The sequence below is a fragment of the Melospiza georgiana genome, chromosome 2 (assembly GCF_028018845.1).
Source record: "Melospiza georgiana isolate bMelGeo1 chromosome 2, bMelGeo1.pri, whole genome shotgun sequence".
NCBI classification, from domain to species: Eukaryota; Metazoa; Chordata; class Aves; order Passeriformes; family Passerellidae; genus Melospiza; species Melospiza georgiana.
The window spans coordinates 39,811,791-39,827,650 of NC_080431.1; the positions used below are offsets into that span (position 1 = coordinate 39,811,791).

A 15,860-nucleotide genomic window follows, 5' to 3' on the forward strand; every position below is an offset into this window, starting at 1 on the left:
AACTATAAGGGCATAATTGGAAGGACACTTTCTTCTGCTGAGTTGTTATTAAGGTCAATGATGTGCAAGGCAAGATATTGCAGAACTGAAGATACTTTTTCATACCCAGGAATGGTGAAAAGTAAAAAAACTGATAGACTTATTTGAGGAAGTGGAGAGAACAACACAGTGGCTTTTGCTTTATTTCTTGGGTATACCTCCGTGATCAATTTGATTCTTAAATTCTTGATACTTCATTGCTTTTGAAACTTTCAGATTCACACCTCAAAAATGCATAAGCCTCTAAGAACAAACAAAGTGACTCAGTCTGACAACTGTAATGTTCACCATTTAGATGTGTTCATTCACCATTCACAATAAATGTGAAAATCAAAGTTAGAAGTAAAATAACACTGCAACATAAATAATTTAACATGGTACTCAAAAATTTTCACTCACTGAAAAATGTGTTATATTGGACACGATTAGTAAGAAGTGGTATTGTTCTGGTCTATGTTACCCCTACAGCTGTTGCTGTTACTGAAAAGATAACATTTCTAGTACACAGCAGTTTCCCTTTTAAAAAGTGCAAATTTTATGACTAAAATGTTAATTCCTAAGCAGCTTGTCACAAAATTCACTGACTCTTTGCACCAGGTAGTTGTAGAGAAGTCCTGCCAAGATCAGGAACAAGTGTCAATGAATGCATCACATCCACTTCTGAGATTTTAAAAAGCATTCAGGGAGGGAACACACTTTTTTCAACCCTAAACTTGGGTAAGTACCACACTAAGCAAAAGGGTAAGGAAGGCACCAGCATCATGAGATTTGTGACAAAATACTAAGTTGAAAACACTGATTTCTTCATTCATATGAATTGTAGTGTTGAAAGAGTTGTCCATGACATATTATAAAGAAAAAAGATAAGGATCTCTGGATGGTGGAAAAGAATAACTTGGAGAAACAGTAGCCTGGACTCTGCTGCTTCTGGGTAGCTATGCACATGTTAATCATGTTTTAGTGTGATTAGAAATATTTTTTGCCATAGTAAGAGATATTTACTCCCATATCAGAGATTATTCATCTTCTCTTCAAAAGCCCAGGAAGCTATATATTGTCATTTCATGAGATGAATGTTTTTTTGCTCAAGTGAACAATGTAAGCAATGACACAGAAGGGACTAATGCAGAGTATTATGGGAAAACATTCTCAAAAAGTGGGAGAGAGATTAAAAGCTTTCTGATGTTATGACAACACACAAATAAAGCCACTTTTCCTCACCTGTTGTCATCATTCAATGGGAGGGAAGCAGATGCAGAAAGAACAGGGTGTTGAAATCACGTTGAAAGGTGTTGCAGGATGAGGACTGTATCCATACCTTACGTGAGACAGTCAAACAAGCTTGGAGGCAATCTCTGCTTGGTAAGAGGACTGAAGGCATGAGTGACTGATCATTTCTGAAATGTGTTAATAGAGTCCCACAGGCTACCTGAATCACATTCAAGATGTCAATCTTCCTGTGATATCTACAGCAATAGAAGTAGATGACAAAACTAGAAAAATTTCATTGCCATCTGCTCAAATAAACCAGAACGTTCTCTCCTCACCTCCCTTCTTCAGCTCTTTTAGTCCCAAGCTTCAAAGTCTTATTTGCATTCATGCAAAATCTATTTACAGTCAACTTCACTGCGATACTGGAGCTTCTCCCCCATACCCCTAAGACACAAAGCAAAGCTGGCCAGGTGTCCCTAAACCACAGAGCCAGCTGCTCCAAACCAAGCTCACAGGAAATAGCAAGGAAAATATGCAGCATTTAACACATCTGGAATAGATTGCAGTCTTTGAAAATACTGTCCCAGTTCCCTTCCTCCTGCTGATGAGATTTCAGGCTTCCAAACTGATGCATCAACTACAGAGGATTAGATAACGTGTACATTTTTAACTCTGCATATTCTTTCTGACCAAATGAGATTCTTTCCAAGGTAGTACACAAAGTATGTGTATGAAGCTTCCTATAAAATGCATGGAATGAACAGAAGTAATTCCACCAGAAATTGCTACTTAATATGGGAAAATTGATATAGTTGAAAAATAGTGCTAGTTGATTTTGGTAAGCATACAAAATGCAGAAATATTGCCTGCTTTGCAAGGTTGCATTACCTCTTCATAAGAAATGTCCTCACAGTTTGTTGTCATAAAACATGAAATGAAAAGGAGCAGGGAGGATTGGTTACTACCTATTTTGCCAAGCAATTTGTCTGTAATTCCATGTTGACACAAATACTGCAGTGTACATTTCTCAACATGGAGTACAAAAAAAACCCAAAAAAGCATTAAGTCATAATTAGCAAAACAAAGCAATGCTTTATTATTCGCTTCTTTTTCATCTGGACAATGAATGCAAAAGAACACAGAAACAAACAGAAGTTTAGAAGGAAATCCCAATACGATATTGAACATAATACTTAACTTTCTCTTCCATAAAAAGCTGAGAAGTAGAAGTGCCCCTAAAGTTTTAGTCACTAACAGTTATCTCTGAAAGATTAGGAAAATGAAAATGTTTACATATGTATATTTTAAACATTAATTATAGATACAAAACTCAATACAGCACTAGCTTAACACAACATAAACCTCACTGTTTTTAACGTTAGTAATAAAAAAAACAGAATTGTAATTAAAAAGAAAAATGGAGGAAACTATTTGTACATTTTTCCTCAAAGGTGCAACCAACAGCCAATGTATTTTTGCAACTGAGATTCCAGTTGTACAAAGGACTGAGAGATGTCATCTTCTATTTAAAGAAGAAGCATAAATTTCACAAACTTTAAAAGAAACTACACGTGCATGAACTGCAGACAGTACCCCTTAAAGAGATATTTATAAGAACATAATGGCATTCCTTAAATTAATAAAGGGAGAAGTAAAACACATTGTCTACTTTCAGAGCTTTAAAAGATTTTTTTTCCCTTCATAATTACTTCCCAAATTACCTTGCTTTTAAACTTGTTTGTTCTTATGAAATGGCAATGTATTTATTCTAAAGAACCATTATAAAGTAGTTGTATGATTTTTTTTGAGAAGCACTCAATGTGAATGTTGTATTTATAGTGACCTCAAGAATGCAAGCCTCCAAAATTACATCTACTACTAACTAAACCTTTAACAGCCAATTAACAAAAAATATGTATATAGCTCTAGGATTAAACAAAATTTAGAGAATATGCTGTTACAAAATATATTTTGACATATTTCCTAAGAAGCAATTAAAACAGTCATTTATGCAGAGTTATTTACAGGGGACTCAAAGTGTATCAGTTTTAGCACAAACCAGTATATTGGGCTGAATTCAATAAAATATTGGCGAATATAAGTTTGTGACAAGGAATTTTGGGGTTTAGTAAACTTAAAAATGTTCTATACAATCATTAGATGAATCTAAATTATATAAAAAACCTGTCTAAACTGGTTAATCTGAATCATTTAATGCATTTCATTGTACTCAGAAGTTCAGATCGCCAAGTCAGTGGTACACACAAGCTGTGGAACAAGTTACCACTCAAATCTTTCAGATACAACAAGCACAGATTAACTGAGTCTGACTGTACCTAATCTATACTTATAGATAGTTTGTTCTTACTTCAATACTATCTTTTTAACAAGCACATATACAAATGTGCTAAAACAAAAGGCAGCAATTATAAATATTTACTAGAATGACCAGAACTGGTACTTGATCATAAAGCCATCCTGTCATTCATTTTTGAAGCCGTATTTTCATTAATTTGTCTTCTGGTTTTAGTAGTCTTCTATCTTATTAACTTGGAGGGCTAGAGATCATCTGGAAGTTTCACACCAGCATAGGAAAGGAATGTCTGTTCGATGCAGTCTGGAGATAAAGAAAAATTGCACTTCAGTTCATCGCCGTGACTCACCAGAAGCAGCGTTGCTAAGTGACCAGCAAACCTGAACTGCAAGCAAAACAGCAGCCTCCCTACCCCCCATGACAGGATGGGAGAAAAACCACAAACATTTTCTGTTATTCTGTTATGATTTCAGAAGAACACCTGAGAATATTTCAAACTGTAGGGGTGTTATTTTTTATTAAAACTAAGAATTAGTGTAGAGGAGTCACTTTAGAGGAGCTTACTTGTCTATGCAAGAACAAGGACATTTAAATGCAATAGCAATTAATTTGAACTTCTTATTCCAGTACTTAAGATGCTTCAAAAACATAATATTTATGTGTTCATCTCTCTAAACAACCCACTGACCTTATAAGCCCACAAGCCATGCATCTCAGCAGTGCTTACAGGTAAAGAAAAAATTCAAAGCCAGATGAACTCTGATAGGACAGCTCATTAACTTCAGTAAGTCCTGGGTTAAACAGCGCTTCTTCCCAACACAGAATTTTAACTGCAGAAGAGCAAGGAATCCCAGACTGCATTACCCTACACTTTCACTATTCTCTTCAAACTACAGTTCCCAAATACCATTTAGTCCTAACAACTCTTTTTAAAAACAGTATTTTTTAACTTTACTGTACTGAAAGCTAACAGATATTTTCAGTCACATCTACAAATTACAGTATTCTGAAGAGGTTACCACAACACTAAGAAAAGGAGCCATATCTAACTGTTGCAAAAAGGCAATGCTGCCATGTAGTTGCTAATTTATATTGAATGCCAAAAAGCAATACACATCTCAGTTAATTAACTTACTGCATAATTTGGGGGGGAAAAAAAAGCAAATTTAAAAGAAATATCATGTCACAGTTACATTAACAGATTTCTTTTCATAATCAAGTGTATATTGTATAGCACACATTCATCATTAGCTGTTTTTAAATGTTTGTGCTTGTCTTCTGTAAAAAGAATCAGGTTTTTTCCCCCAGTCAAATAGTGTCTCTGTTTTCAGACTTTGAAAATGTGTTGCACCTTAATTCAAAAAAATTGATCAAATCCTGTGATCAATCCTGAAGAAAATTTATGAAATACTTTTTTTTTCACAGCAAACATAGTTTCTCAGGTATGCCAAAATATAGTCTTTAAGCATTTTTAGTTAAGTGCAGAGCACTGAAAATGCTGCAATACGTTTTCTAGGCTAAATTTACCTTGTCATGCAATTTAAATTTTAAAAAAGTTGAATGCAAATAAGGACCCCTGGTTTAAGTTACATAGTGAAGTCCAATAAATCCACTTAACGGATAAATAGTATTAAAAAAGAAAAAGAGTGGATACGTGCCAGGCTGATTAGTCAGCTACCTGAAGGATACATAAAGCACATTGTTGCATACACAATAATCATACTTGTACATGACTGTCTTAATCCAGTCATGTAAAGAGAGACAGTACTCAACTATTGTTTGCATGTTCAGACCCATGTCAACCAGATTTAATATGCAGGCAGATGAGTGCTTCCTAACTTGCTGACGACAGGTTGGCTACAAAAGCCAGTTTTTCCAGCACAAAGGACAGTATCCTGACAGCAGCAGATACTGTTTCTTAGGAAGAATATATTCCTCCTAATATTTGTTGTGGAATATTAGTTCCAGGGTCAACTAGAGGCATTGAGGATGCTTTCAAGTAAGAAAATTCACATATCTCCAAGCCCATGAAGAATATATATACAAAGTATTTGTGACAGATGTTCAAAAACCATGCAACATCTGCTTCATGACAGGAGTTTGACTGTCTAGTTCTAATATTTCTTTCTTCTTCATTTTCCTGGGAAAGATAACCTCATCACTAAAAATGGCTTACCTTCAGTACAAGAAAAAAAATCTTGTTCTGTGAGCAGCTGCCATGCTTTCAGACATATTTCTGACTTTAAGATAATTAACAAAGCCTCGAAAGAACAAGAGGAGTCCTGGAAGTGTAGAAAATGCACAAAATTAGGTATATTAACATAAATACACACTATCCCACGTTATTCTTATTCGCATAATTTTTAAAACCTAGCCTACAAAGTAAATTGAAGTCTTCATTTATCATTCACAAATTCAACAACTAAGTCAGCTTTCATCTTGTGATGCAAGAATTCAATTTTATGAAAGGTTTTCCACCAATTTTAGTGATTTAGACTTCAAGCGTCATCAGCTAAAAAGACTGCTTGAAAATACTTACAAAGATGAAAAAAATCCTGAAACATAAAAGAATCTGTTTTGCAAACTCTTTTCAAGTAGAGCTCTCAAAATAAATTACTAGTGTGTTAGAAGAGTACCTGCTTCACAAAATGTACCTTTAGTAATAAGCACAATAAATGTACTGTGAGTCAAAAGAGGGAAAAATAAGAAAGTAAGGATTGCTCTAGCAAGAAGCCAGTAATGAATTATAGTAGATTAGGACTTGAGATTTAACTATCTGTAAAAAAACACCAGTCCAAGAGAAGGAAGAACAATTGCCAAAGAAAATTACTCAACATATGTCAATATTACAGTTTTTGTCAACTCTAAATTTCAAAATCTTTTAAACTATTTACATTTCATTGCATTTGAAAGAATATTTCAGCTAAGAGGAAAAAGATGTACATAATAGTCACAGAGAAGTTACATTTCCAATAATGGCACCTTGAAGATATATGCTTATGTGAATACACACATGTGCATTAAAACTCCAAAGGTTCAAATGAAAATCTAAACTGAGGTTCTACAAATTCAGTAAAGGATTTAATTATTTTCTTTCCTACATGATGCACTTTTCCATCCTGCTATCCTGGATGAGCCCTCGATTTTTTGTAACGATCAATTCCTCTTTAAATGATTTTTGTTTATGATTGTTTTAGCTTTCCTCAGTAAGATCTTGACTGCAAGTCTGCTACAAAACTTGCTACCCAAAAGCTACCAGAGACAGTCCCCCTTTCAACTGAAAAGAAGTTGAAACAGCAAAATGGGGGCAGGCGGCTCTTTAGGTGCTTGGTAGAGTATTTTTGGCATCATAAACGTTGGAAAATCAGTCCAAGTTCAACCCATACTTTACATTTCTCTGTTAAAGGAAGAAAGAAAAACCACTCCACTTTCCATGTGATCCTCAATAAGAAACACTGGCTAACACTTAAATTTGAAATTTAGAAATGTGTCTCTCCAATTTTTTGATACATGACAGCTCTTTGGAAGTAGACCACTTTGCTCTTCCGCGACGCACAAGCAGATTTTTCCAGCTGTCGAAAGAAGGAAAGCGAGAAGAAACGATCGATGAACAGCAGAAGAGAGGAGATGGCAGTAGGTGGGCTGGAGGATGTCAAAGGGCTATGCAAAAGAAAGACTCCAACTCATTCACTTCTGGAGAGAAGCTGGACATAGTACTTTGTGTGCTCTAACAAAAGGTTATCCAAAACAACAAAACACAGATCTGGCTGGCAGTGTTCCCATGACATGATAATACTCCTCCATGTCATTATAAATAGCTTTTTAACGTAGACTTCTTCTATGGTGTTCTAGCAATACCATAAAGCCACTTCATCAGTTTATAAATTTTGTTGGCATACTTCATGCAAAACCTACATAAGACAAGGGAATGCTGACTGCCAGCTGCACACTGTATGCCTCAGAGTGCTTTTTATTCCAACTTGTGATTTAAAGAAAAAATAAATCCTCAAACACTTCAGACCAAAAATAAGGCTTTCCCAAATAAAAGTGAGCTACCTCCTGAATATGTGCATAAGACCAGTAAAAAGAAAAATGACGGCTTTTTCCATAGAGGGAGCACTAGGGGAAGAACACTATTTTTATCCTAATGAAAAAAGGTGTCAAACCTCAATTTCAGGCACCACAGGCTTTGTTTTAATTAAAGACTTATCTGGAGATGTTTGTGCCTGCAAAGAGTCATTTCACCTACTTCAATGCAATAACCTCAAAAAATACAAAAGCATTCAAGGGACTGATGCTGTGAGCTGTTAAACATTTGCAGGTTTTATGTATATCAAGCAACCAAGTGCACAATAGCAGAGAAAGGTGGACATTAGAGATGAATGCCCTTAAACGCTACTAAGAGGCAGATAGAGAAATTTTTAGGTAATGTTGTTTAAGATTTTTGACATTTCTTGCAAGATAAATAGTGAGTCACAATGAAGATCTCAGAATTGGTCTTTTTTCTTAACTTACTCAATGCTTCATTCTAACATTTGCTGTTAGCCACTTGAATCAATTGACTCAAAGGGAAGAGTGCCACCTACTGAACCAGCAACAGTTTACCATGCTTCCAGAGTTGGAAACAGAAATTAAAATGCATAGCAGCATTCACTTGTGTAAAAGAAAATCATTCCAGATTCCATATCCAAATTACAAAATCCACACTTGGAGAAAAGTTATAGTGGTTGGGCTTTGGTATACCTTCATTAAAAACAAACACAAGAGTAGAATTTGATGTGCATCAGACTTGAAACACGGGCAGACAGAGCTCTTAAGAGAAAGCTGACATCATGGGACCACTGTGATCAGGAAGCATGAAACCATTCTCTCATCCTACTGAGCAACTGCTGATGCAGTTTGCATTTCAAAGGACTCAAAAAGGACATTTTGTGACCTGTGCACAAGACAGCAGGCTCCACCTTCCTGGGCTCAGACACATTTCTTAAAATTTAATACTTGACATATAGGTTTATACATGTAACTACTACTTATCACATAAGGCCAAAGTTTCATTACACAGTTCTGCACCCCTAGAACAGTAGAAGCAATTTAAAAAGCACAAGTTACAAGTCTTGGTTTTACACATAATCCCTTATGCAGAACAAAATTTTTTGAGCTGAAGGGTATTTGAATAGTCCACAGTTCACACAATAACACCACTATGGTTACCAATAACCTCATGAATAGTATGGAAATAAAAACAAAACAAAATTATCACCAGCTAAGGAAAAGCACATAGCTAAACATGTTACAAAACTCTTATTTACAGCTACATGATTCATCTTTGAGTACTTCCACATCAAAACAGAAATGAATTCAACTGCCACTTACCAAGTACAAGAAATATCCACCAAAGCCAGTACTGTCCATTGAAATATCCAGTAAAATAATCTGAAAACTGAAATTCATAGAGGAGGCTTAGTTGCAGTAAGATAGATGACTAAGACATATTTAATGCACTATGCAAATAGAGAAAGCAAGGAGGAAAGAGCAAGTTAAAATAAATATATCCTACTAAAATTCAAAACTAGTATATGTACAGCAGTCTATTACACAAATAAAACATTTCTATTATCAGTTGGTTTGCAGCAAAGTAATGAAAAATCTCTAAAAAATACGTGTGTGTACCCATGTAAAATATATATGTATATATGAAAACACTCTTGTATTATTTGCCAGTAATCTGCCATTTTTTATTCTAATGAGTCACCACTTGTTGATTTTCCCCTTTTCCCCTCAGTGCCTGCCATCCCAAACACATTACAGCAGCCTGCTGCTTTAGATATTAACACGAAAAGCCACATTAGTTTAATCTTATCAGACAGGGATGTTCTGCTGACCCTACAAAAGGGGAGCTTTTGACCTTCTGTATACCCCCTACTGTTAATCGCTGCCATGAATACCAGCCCCATAAAGACCCCCAACTCATTAAAGCCTTTTCATTTTCAAACCAGCATTCAGTTCCCAGCAGTGAGCTGAACGCAACTAAATGAACCTTGAAGTGCCATTTCAACTGTTCCTGCAAGTGACCAGGCAGACAGTTTTGTCCTCCCTGTGATGTGGGAGGCAGCTGGAGGGCAGGGTGTGATCGTACTGGAGACAGGTATCTGTGCCTTTACCAGACTCCAGACTTCATGCTTCACTGATAAAAAGGCTAATCAAAAGTCTCCAAAACCCCCACAAAAAGTAGAAATGGGGAGATGAGTGAAGAGTTGCCAGAGGAGGAAAATAACATACTCAGCAGCTTTGCACACTTCCCATACGCTTCTACCCTGCTATCATTCATTATGTTTACTGCATCCTGACTTTTGTGCTTAGTGCTTCCCATTTGCCCTTTCTAGGACATTTCAGTATATCTAACAAGAAGTATGGGAGGGGAAATAAAAAACCCTGAACAAACAAAAGAATCCCCACAAAAACAACAAAATAAAGAAATCCAACAAAAAAAACCCCAACCAAACAAAAGATACTGGGCCTCATATACAACCAGATGAAAATCTAAGACATATAAAGAACTGTAGATAAAGGTGGTTTTTTCTTCAATTAATCCACATGTTTGCTCCAGAATAAAGCCAGATTATGTGAATTCTTTGAGCCAGATTATGTGAACTCTTTGAGTATATAAGAGTATAAGTATTCATTTTTACCATCAATCAAAGAAAAAAAAGCAAGAAACAGAATTGCTAAGTTGAACTAAAGAATTGGTATTTTACATTATCCATATATAAATACGCAATTCCTAGGATTTTGACAACACATTGACATTGATCCCATCTCACTTGTTAGTCAGTATTTTCGATTCTCTAAACATTATATCTTTGTGTGCTTATAAATATATATCTATATTCATACACACACAAACCTATCAAGATAGTTTTCTAATAGTTACAATTTCATTCAATTGAAAAGAAGATTCACTAAAACCAACAATCAAATACTTGCCCACGTGCACTGCTCCCCTCTCCTACTCTCCTTGGGCAGAATCAGCCATGGCTGCAGAACCTCCCCAATAGCAAAATTGTGCTTTTGTTCGCCCTACCCCCTTCCTTTTCCCCAGTAAAAACTGATACACATCAAGCATACATTAATTCAGGCTGTTTAGACACTAAAAATTTTGTACTACTGACCCTGAGTGAAAAAGGAAGAGTTTGAAAGAAAAAGACAGAACAATTTGGTGCACAGAGGCCTGCTTGTGTGTCACATTATAATGACTGTCAACACACACCTCACGAGCTTTCTGCTCTTGTCTCTAGGAAGGGAGACAATAGGGAAACATTATGATCTTCATTATGAAAAACTCCATCCCTGAGGTCTTGAAATTGGCCAGCTCTAATATTTCGGAATTAATAATGGATTACATACAATAATTTAATTGCAGTCTAGAACACAGTAATTCTGTGTTCTAAAGGAAGTTTAGCATATATTAATTTGTATATTTGTTTTGAGCACATTTTCCAGCAGAGAGGAATAATAAAAGTGACACAATGAGCAATTTTTGCCCTCTGTTCAGTATGCCTTAAGGGAAGCTGAAAATATCCCAAATGAACGCACAGCTGAAAAATTTGTGTCTTCTCTCTCTCTATTAAGATATATTCTATCCCAGCCCCTGAATTCCAACAAATACATCAGAATCACATCTGGTCCAGCAGCATTTCCCTGCTCTGAACGAACAAAAAGGAAATTTAAAAAAAAAAGTTCTAAGGATGCTGTGCATATCCAGGAAGGACCATGCAATCTTTCAACAATTTTTTTACTATCATGCTAAGTCTAAGTCAAGTTACTAACACATACACTGAGAAAAAAATATTTAAAAAAAGATTACTGGTGGCAGAATATGAAAGCTATGTAAGTTATCCAAGATCTTTTTCTTCATTAAATGGGACAGGATTTTAAATGTTGTGTCTCACAGATAAGCCAAATTCAAGGTCAGAAAGCACCATTACATTTCATCTAACATCCACTTAGCTAAGTAACTTGCATTCAGCTACTGTGCCTTTTGGAAAAGTATCGAGTTTTGCAGTGAAAACATCAAGACTTAAGCATTTAATATTGTAAAAATGTGACTAACTTCATATTTAAGTTGGACTTGGTCCCATATGTATCTTACAAGGAGTAAAAGAATCAAATACAAGGAAGAAATGCTTTCTTATATTCCTTTCCCAACAGTCTAAGACATCTATAAATCTTTCATGCATGACACTATAATACCAGTGATATTTTAGGTACTTGCTCTACTTCTGTAGACTTTTAAATACTTGTACAAGGAATGAGTCATTTGGTATTTATTTTACTAGAAATGTGAACATCAAATGCTATGTCATAAGTAAAAAAAGAAAAAATAGTGGTTTTCAATTCCCTTATTATATCCTTGAATAAATTATGTGTTTGTTGTACAGAGTCTGTATTGTGTGAATCAAGAAACATACCCGTACAATGAGAATCCATTTGATCAGGGAGAGACCAAATCCACAGATTGCACCATACCTTCCAGCTATGGTATTTGTTATACAGAAGGATAAACAAAATCCAATCCAGTTGAAAATAAATGCCACTATAAAATAAAAGAAACAGTAGCTTCTGTTAATCTGTAGAGCTAAGCAAACAGACTTCACAGTAATTTCACTTTTAAACTACTAAGGACATGCTTACACAGTCAGTTAATTCTCTTCCGGTAATTCAGGCTTTCAGAGATTGACTTTGAACCCAGACATTCCCCCGGTATAGTCACTTAATGACAAAGCAAATGGTAAACAGGCTGGAACCTACGACTTTACACTAGAGAAAATTCCAACATAAAAGAAAGTATTATACTGCCATAGACATCTAATCAGATTATACTGGACACGAAAAGTAAATTCACAAAAAGGACTATAACATACAAGATTTGGATTAAAACAAAGAAGAAAAACCCATTCTGCACCTTTATAACCAAAAATATAGTTACATGCACACATATGTGCATGTATAAAGGCTGCAATGTTTAGCTTTATCCATTTTTGATCTAACAGAATAAAAGTATCCACTCTTGCTCCAAAAACTTAGTGTAGAAATGAAGGTAAGTTGAGAAGCTGATGTTTCATGAGTCTCTTAGATCTATATTTATGCCTTCTCTTTTAGCTCTATATTCATAAGACATAAGTAGCCTTGGCAGCTTTACACAAGTTAAAAAAAATCAATGAACAAAAAGAACATTGAGCATAACTACTACTAATGCTTCAATTAACATTTTAAACCCCCAGTTTAACAATTTAAAGTTTCATATCTGCATATGTACTTGGCAATCAGCATCATCATCTGCATTGACTTCAGGCTGCATGCATTATATCAGACTGTGAGAATTCACAATTAGGGGAATGACCCAGCTTAGAAATCAGTGAGGGCATCCAAAAAGAGAGCCACCAAACAGAAGAGCTGGAGAAACTGGTAGAGGAAGGTAACTCAGGAATTCTGGAGAGAATATGACAGTGGAAAGTTGAAAACATTAGGGAACTCCACAGTAAACATAAGAATCACAGAGGAGGCTAAAGAGGAAGGAAAGAGGGGCAGCATGGAACAAAACCCCTGCCAACAAATTCTCAGTGTTTAAAATCCCATACTTAGCTACATGAAATTCAGGCATTAAATCATCAGAGGAAAAATGAGTCTGTCTCTTCAGTTACAGTTTGAACACACAACTAGGAACAGAAAATTGCTCAATAGTTTTTTTTTAATTAAAGCATTTTGAAATACTATCTATTAAACCCCATTATTTTTATACTTTAAAACCTTATTAAAATTTTTCCAATAATCTACATGAAGATGCAATGATATGCTCACAAATGCAAAATCAAGTCTGTGAAACTGCAGCAGGATTCCATGAACTTTAAACACATGGAAGTTCCAAAAGTTTTGGAGGACTTCACATCAAAATAGTCATTTAGTTCAAGTGAGAAAACATCTTGCATTGCTCAGAGGTATGGGTAAAAGATGGCGGCAACAAGAATTCTTACTTTTATACAATTAAATCTAAAAGGACGCCAAGAAACAAAATAAAAAACCCAAAACTTTGAGCAAATGCTGATCCAAACTGGCATATGCAGAGGAAACAAACAAAACCAATTCAACTCCTGCTAAAAACCACCCCTACAGAGCAACATTGTGACCCCAACATTTACCTATTTTTCTAAGACACATTTACATTTGAGAGAGCCTAGATAAATTGTTTTGATTTCCCTATTTTAAGCAAGTTCTCCAAACCCACCATCTTTTAACAGTAACAGATTTCAAAAGCTCCTTATTCAATGCATTCTCTGATCCTGCTTCAGCATAAGAGCTCACTGCTCTTTCTCCCCACTACTCAAGCTACCAAGGGTGACTTTTATTATAGTGAGGTATACCTAAAGACTGGTATCTTAAAAAGAACACAAGATTCACATGTTTCTAATGGTCTATGAGCACTAGAGAAATTCTCAGAATATGTACAATTTTAATATATTTTTTTTAATTACCTCAACTCATTTGTAAATGCATTATAAAAATCAGAGATTTCCCAATCATAAACACAGGAGGGGAAAAATAGCTTTTTATAATTAAAAACGAACACTAACCATTTTACCTTACTTTCAACTTGAACTAAAGGAATATTCAAAATAGAATGCATAAGTCACTGCATAAGTATTTGATGGATGTTTAACATCAAGATATTTGCCCAACTCTTGAAAGTAAAGGCATCAGCATGTTCCAGTCCTGTTCACAGTAGGGTTTTTTCCTCTCTAATCAGTCTGCTGTTCTATCAAGTTACATAAGTAGGTAATACAAGCAAAAAAGACAATGTTATAAAAATTGTAAACTATGCAAGTTCACATATTCCAATAAAACTGAAGTACATACAGAAGAAAAATCTCATTATTTTTTTATCTGCAACCATTTGCTAGAAAACTTGTACAGTCAGGACCTAAGCAAAAATCTGTGTCTTCAGATTTTTGTGTGTGTCAGCAGCACAAGGAAGATGTAACTTCCACTGCTCTAAAACACAGGCAATCAGGGAGATTCTCCCAAACTGCCTTGGTGTTGCATCATTTTAACAAACTTAAGAAAGGCAACTATAATGTCTACATGTTTTCCATATTTGCCATTACTTCTCTCTTACATCTCACGTCCCACCACTACTTTGAAAATTATTTTCCTTGTTTCATTCTGGTTAGGAAATACAATATTTACTTTCAAAAATGCATCTTCTGAGCAGACTGCAACTCCCTCCAATTGCTTTTCTCTACATCAAGATCAGCCTCATTTGCCCATCTGTGTATCTTTTTCCATCATGTGCATCCATGTGTATCTTCTGTCAGCCATGCAAGCTCTGAGCTTTACCAGCTTACACTGCATCTGGTAAGAGTTGCTGCAGTAAATTCCTGTATAATTCCTGTCTCAACTTATTACTGCAATGAAAGTTCTTCATAATTTTCATCCCTATGTTGTCATAGAGAAGCCACAGCACAAGCTCCCCCATCAAGCTGAGGGAGAAAATTTCTCTAGAATTACCAACTTCCTTCTCTAGCTACTAGAGACAACTAAGTCGTTGTACAAGCTCCTTGCTGCAATAAATGCTATCCTCCACTACTTTTCTGCATCCACTTTGTGCAATGTAAATGCCACTGCTCAGCTGCTCGAGATGATCTCATCCATCATACAACATCAGCTTCCATGACATTCCTGCACAGACAATGTACCTGCCATGACACTAATAATGGGCTGTCATAAGGAAAGTCATTCCTAAAACTGAGGGGGAAAAAATCTGGTGAGCTGCTACAACCACATCATGACCCTAAAAAAGAATTCTTAACTTCTGCTTGCCCATTTTCTACACACAGCCAGAGTCTGTGTGCATCCTGTAGATCTCCTCTGCAAATCAAACCACTCTGCAAGATTTGTTTTCTATCCCAAAAGTGCTTACACGCCTACTTGAGCCCAACTTTCAATTACTGTCAACTTTCCATTAACATATTTCAGACATTTAGACTAAACTTATGCCGACTGCACTGGCATCATCATTTCAGTGTCTACTTTTAATACTCTAGACCATTCAGAGAAGTGGGACTGATAAAAGTATGGTTTTTGAATTTTGTAATTCCTGAGGTGATTACAAAAGGAATAAGTCCATATAAATGCAATTCATATAAGAAGAATATAAGCTTTAGCATTATCTCCTCATGACAACAACTATGTGGGTGATAATGACCCACATAAGAAATGGGTTTTTGGGAGAAGGAGGGTT

At 35.5% G+C, this 15,860-nt stretch overlaps 1 protein-coding gene across 2 annotated transcripts in view; it reads right to left on the reverse strand.

Annotated features, from left to right (window-relative positions):
- Positions 1-2,323: 2,323 nt before the first annotated feature.
- NDFIP2 (Nedd4 family interacting protein 2) overlaps positions 2,324-15,860 on the reverse strand; it is a 45,013-nt gene continuing 31,476 nt past the window's right edge. For both annotated transcript variants that reach the window (XM_058044882.1, XM_058044881.1), the window contains 4 exons: positions 12,034-12,158; positions 8,939-9,005; positions 5,742-5,847; positions 2,324-3,868 (listed from right to left, as the gene is read on the reverse strand). In XM_058044882.1, the coding sequence (XP_057900865.1) occupies positions 5,744-5,847; positions 8,939-9,005; positions 12,034-12,158 (296 nt within the window). In that variant the 3' untranslated portion in view covers positions 2,324-3,868; positions 5,742-5,743. The remainder of the gene's footprint in view (positions 3,869-5,741; positions 5,848-8,938; positions 9,006-12,033; positions 12,159-15,860) is intronic.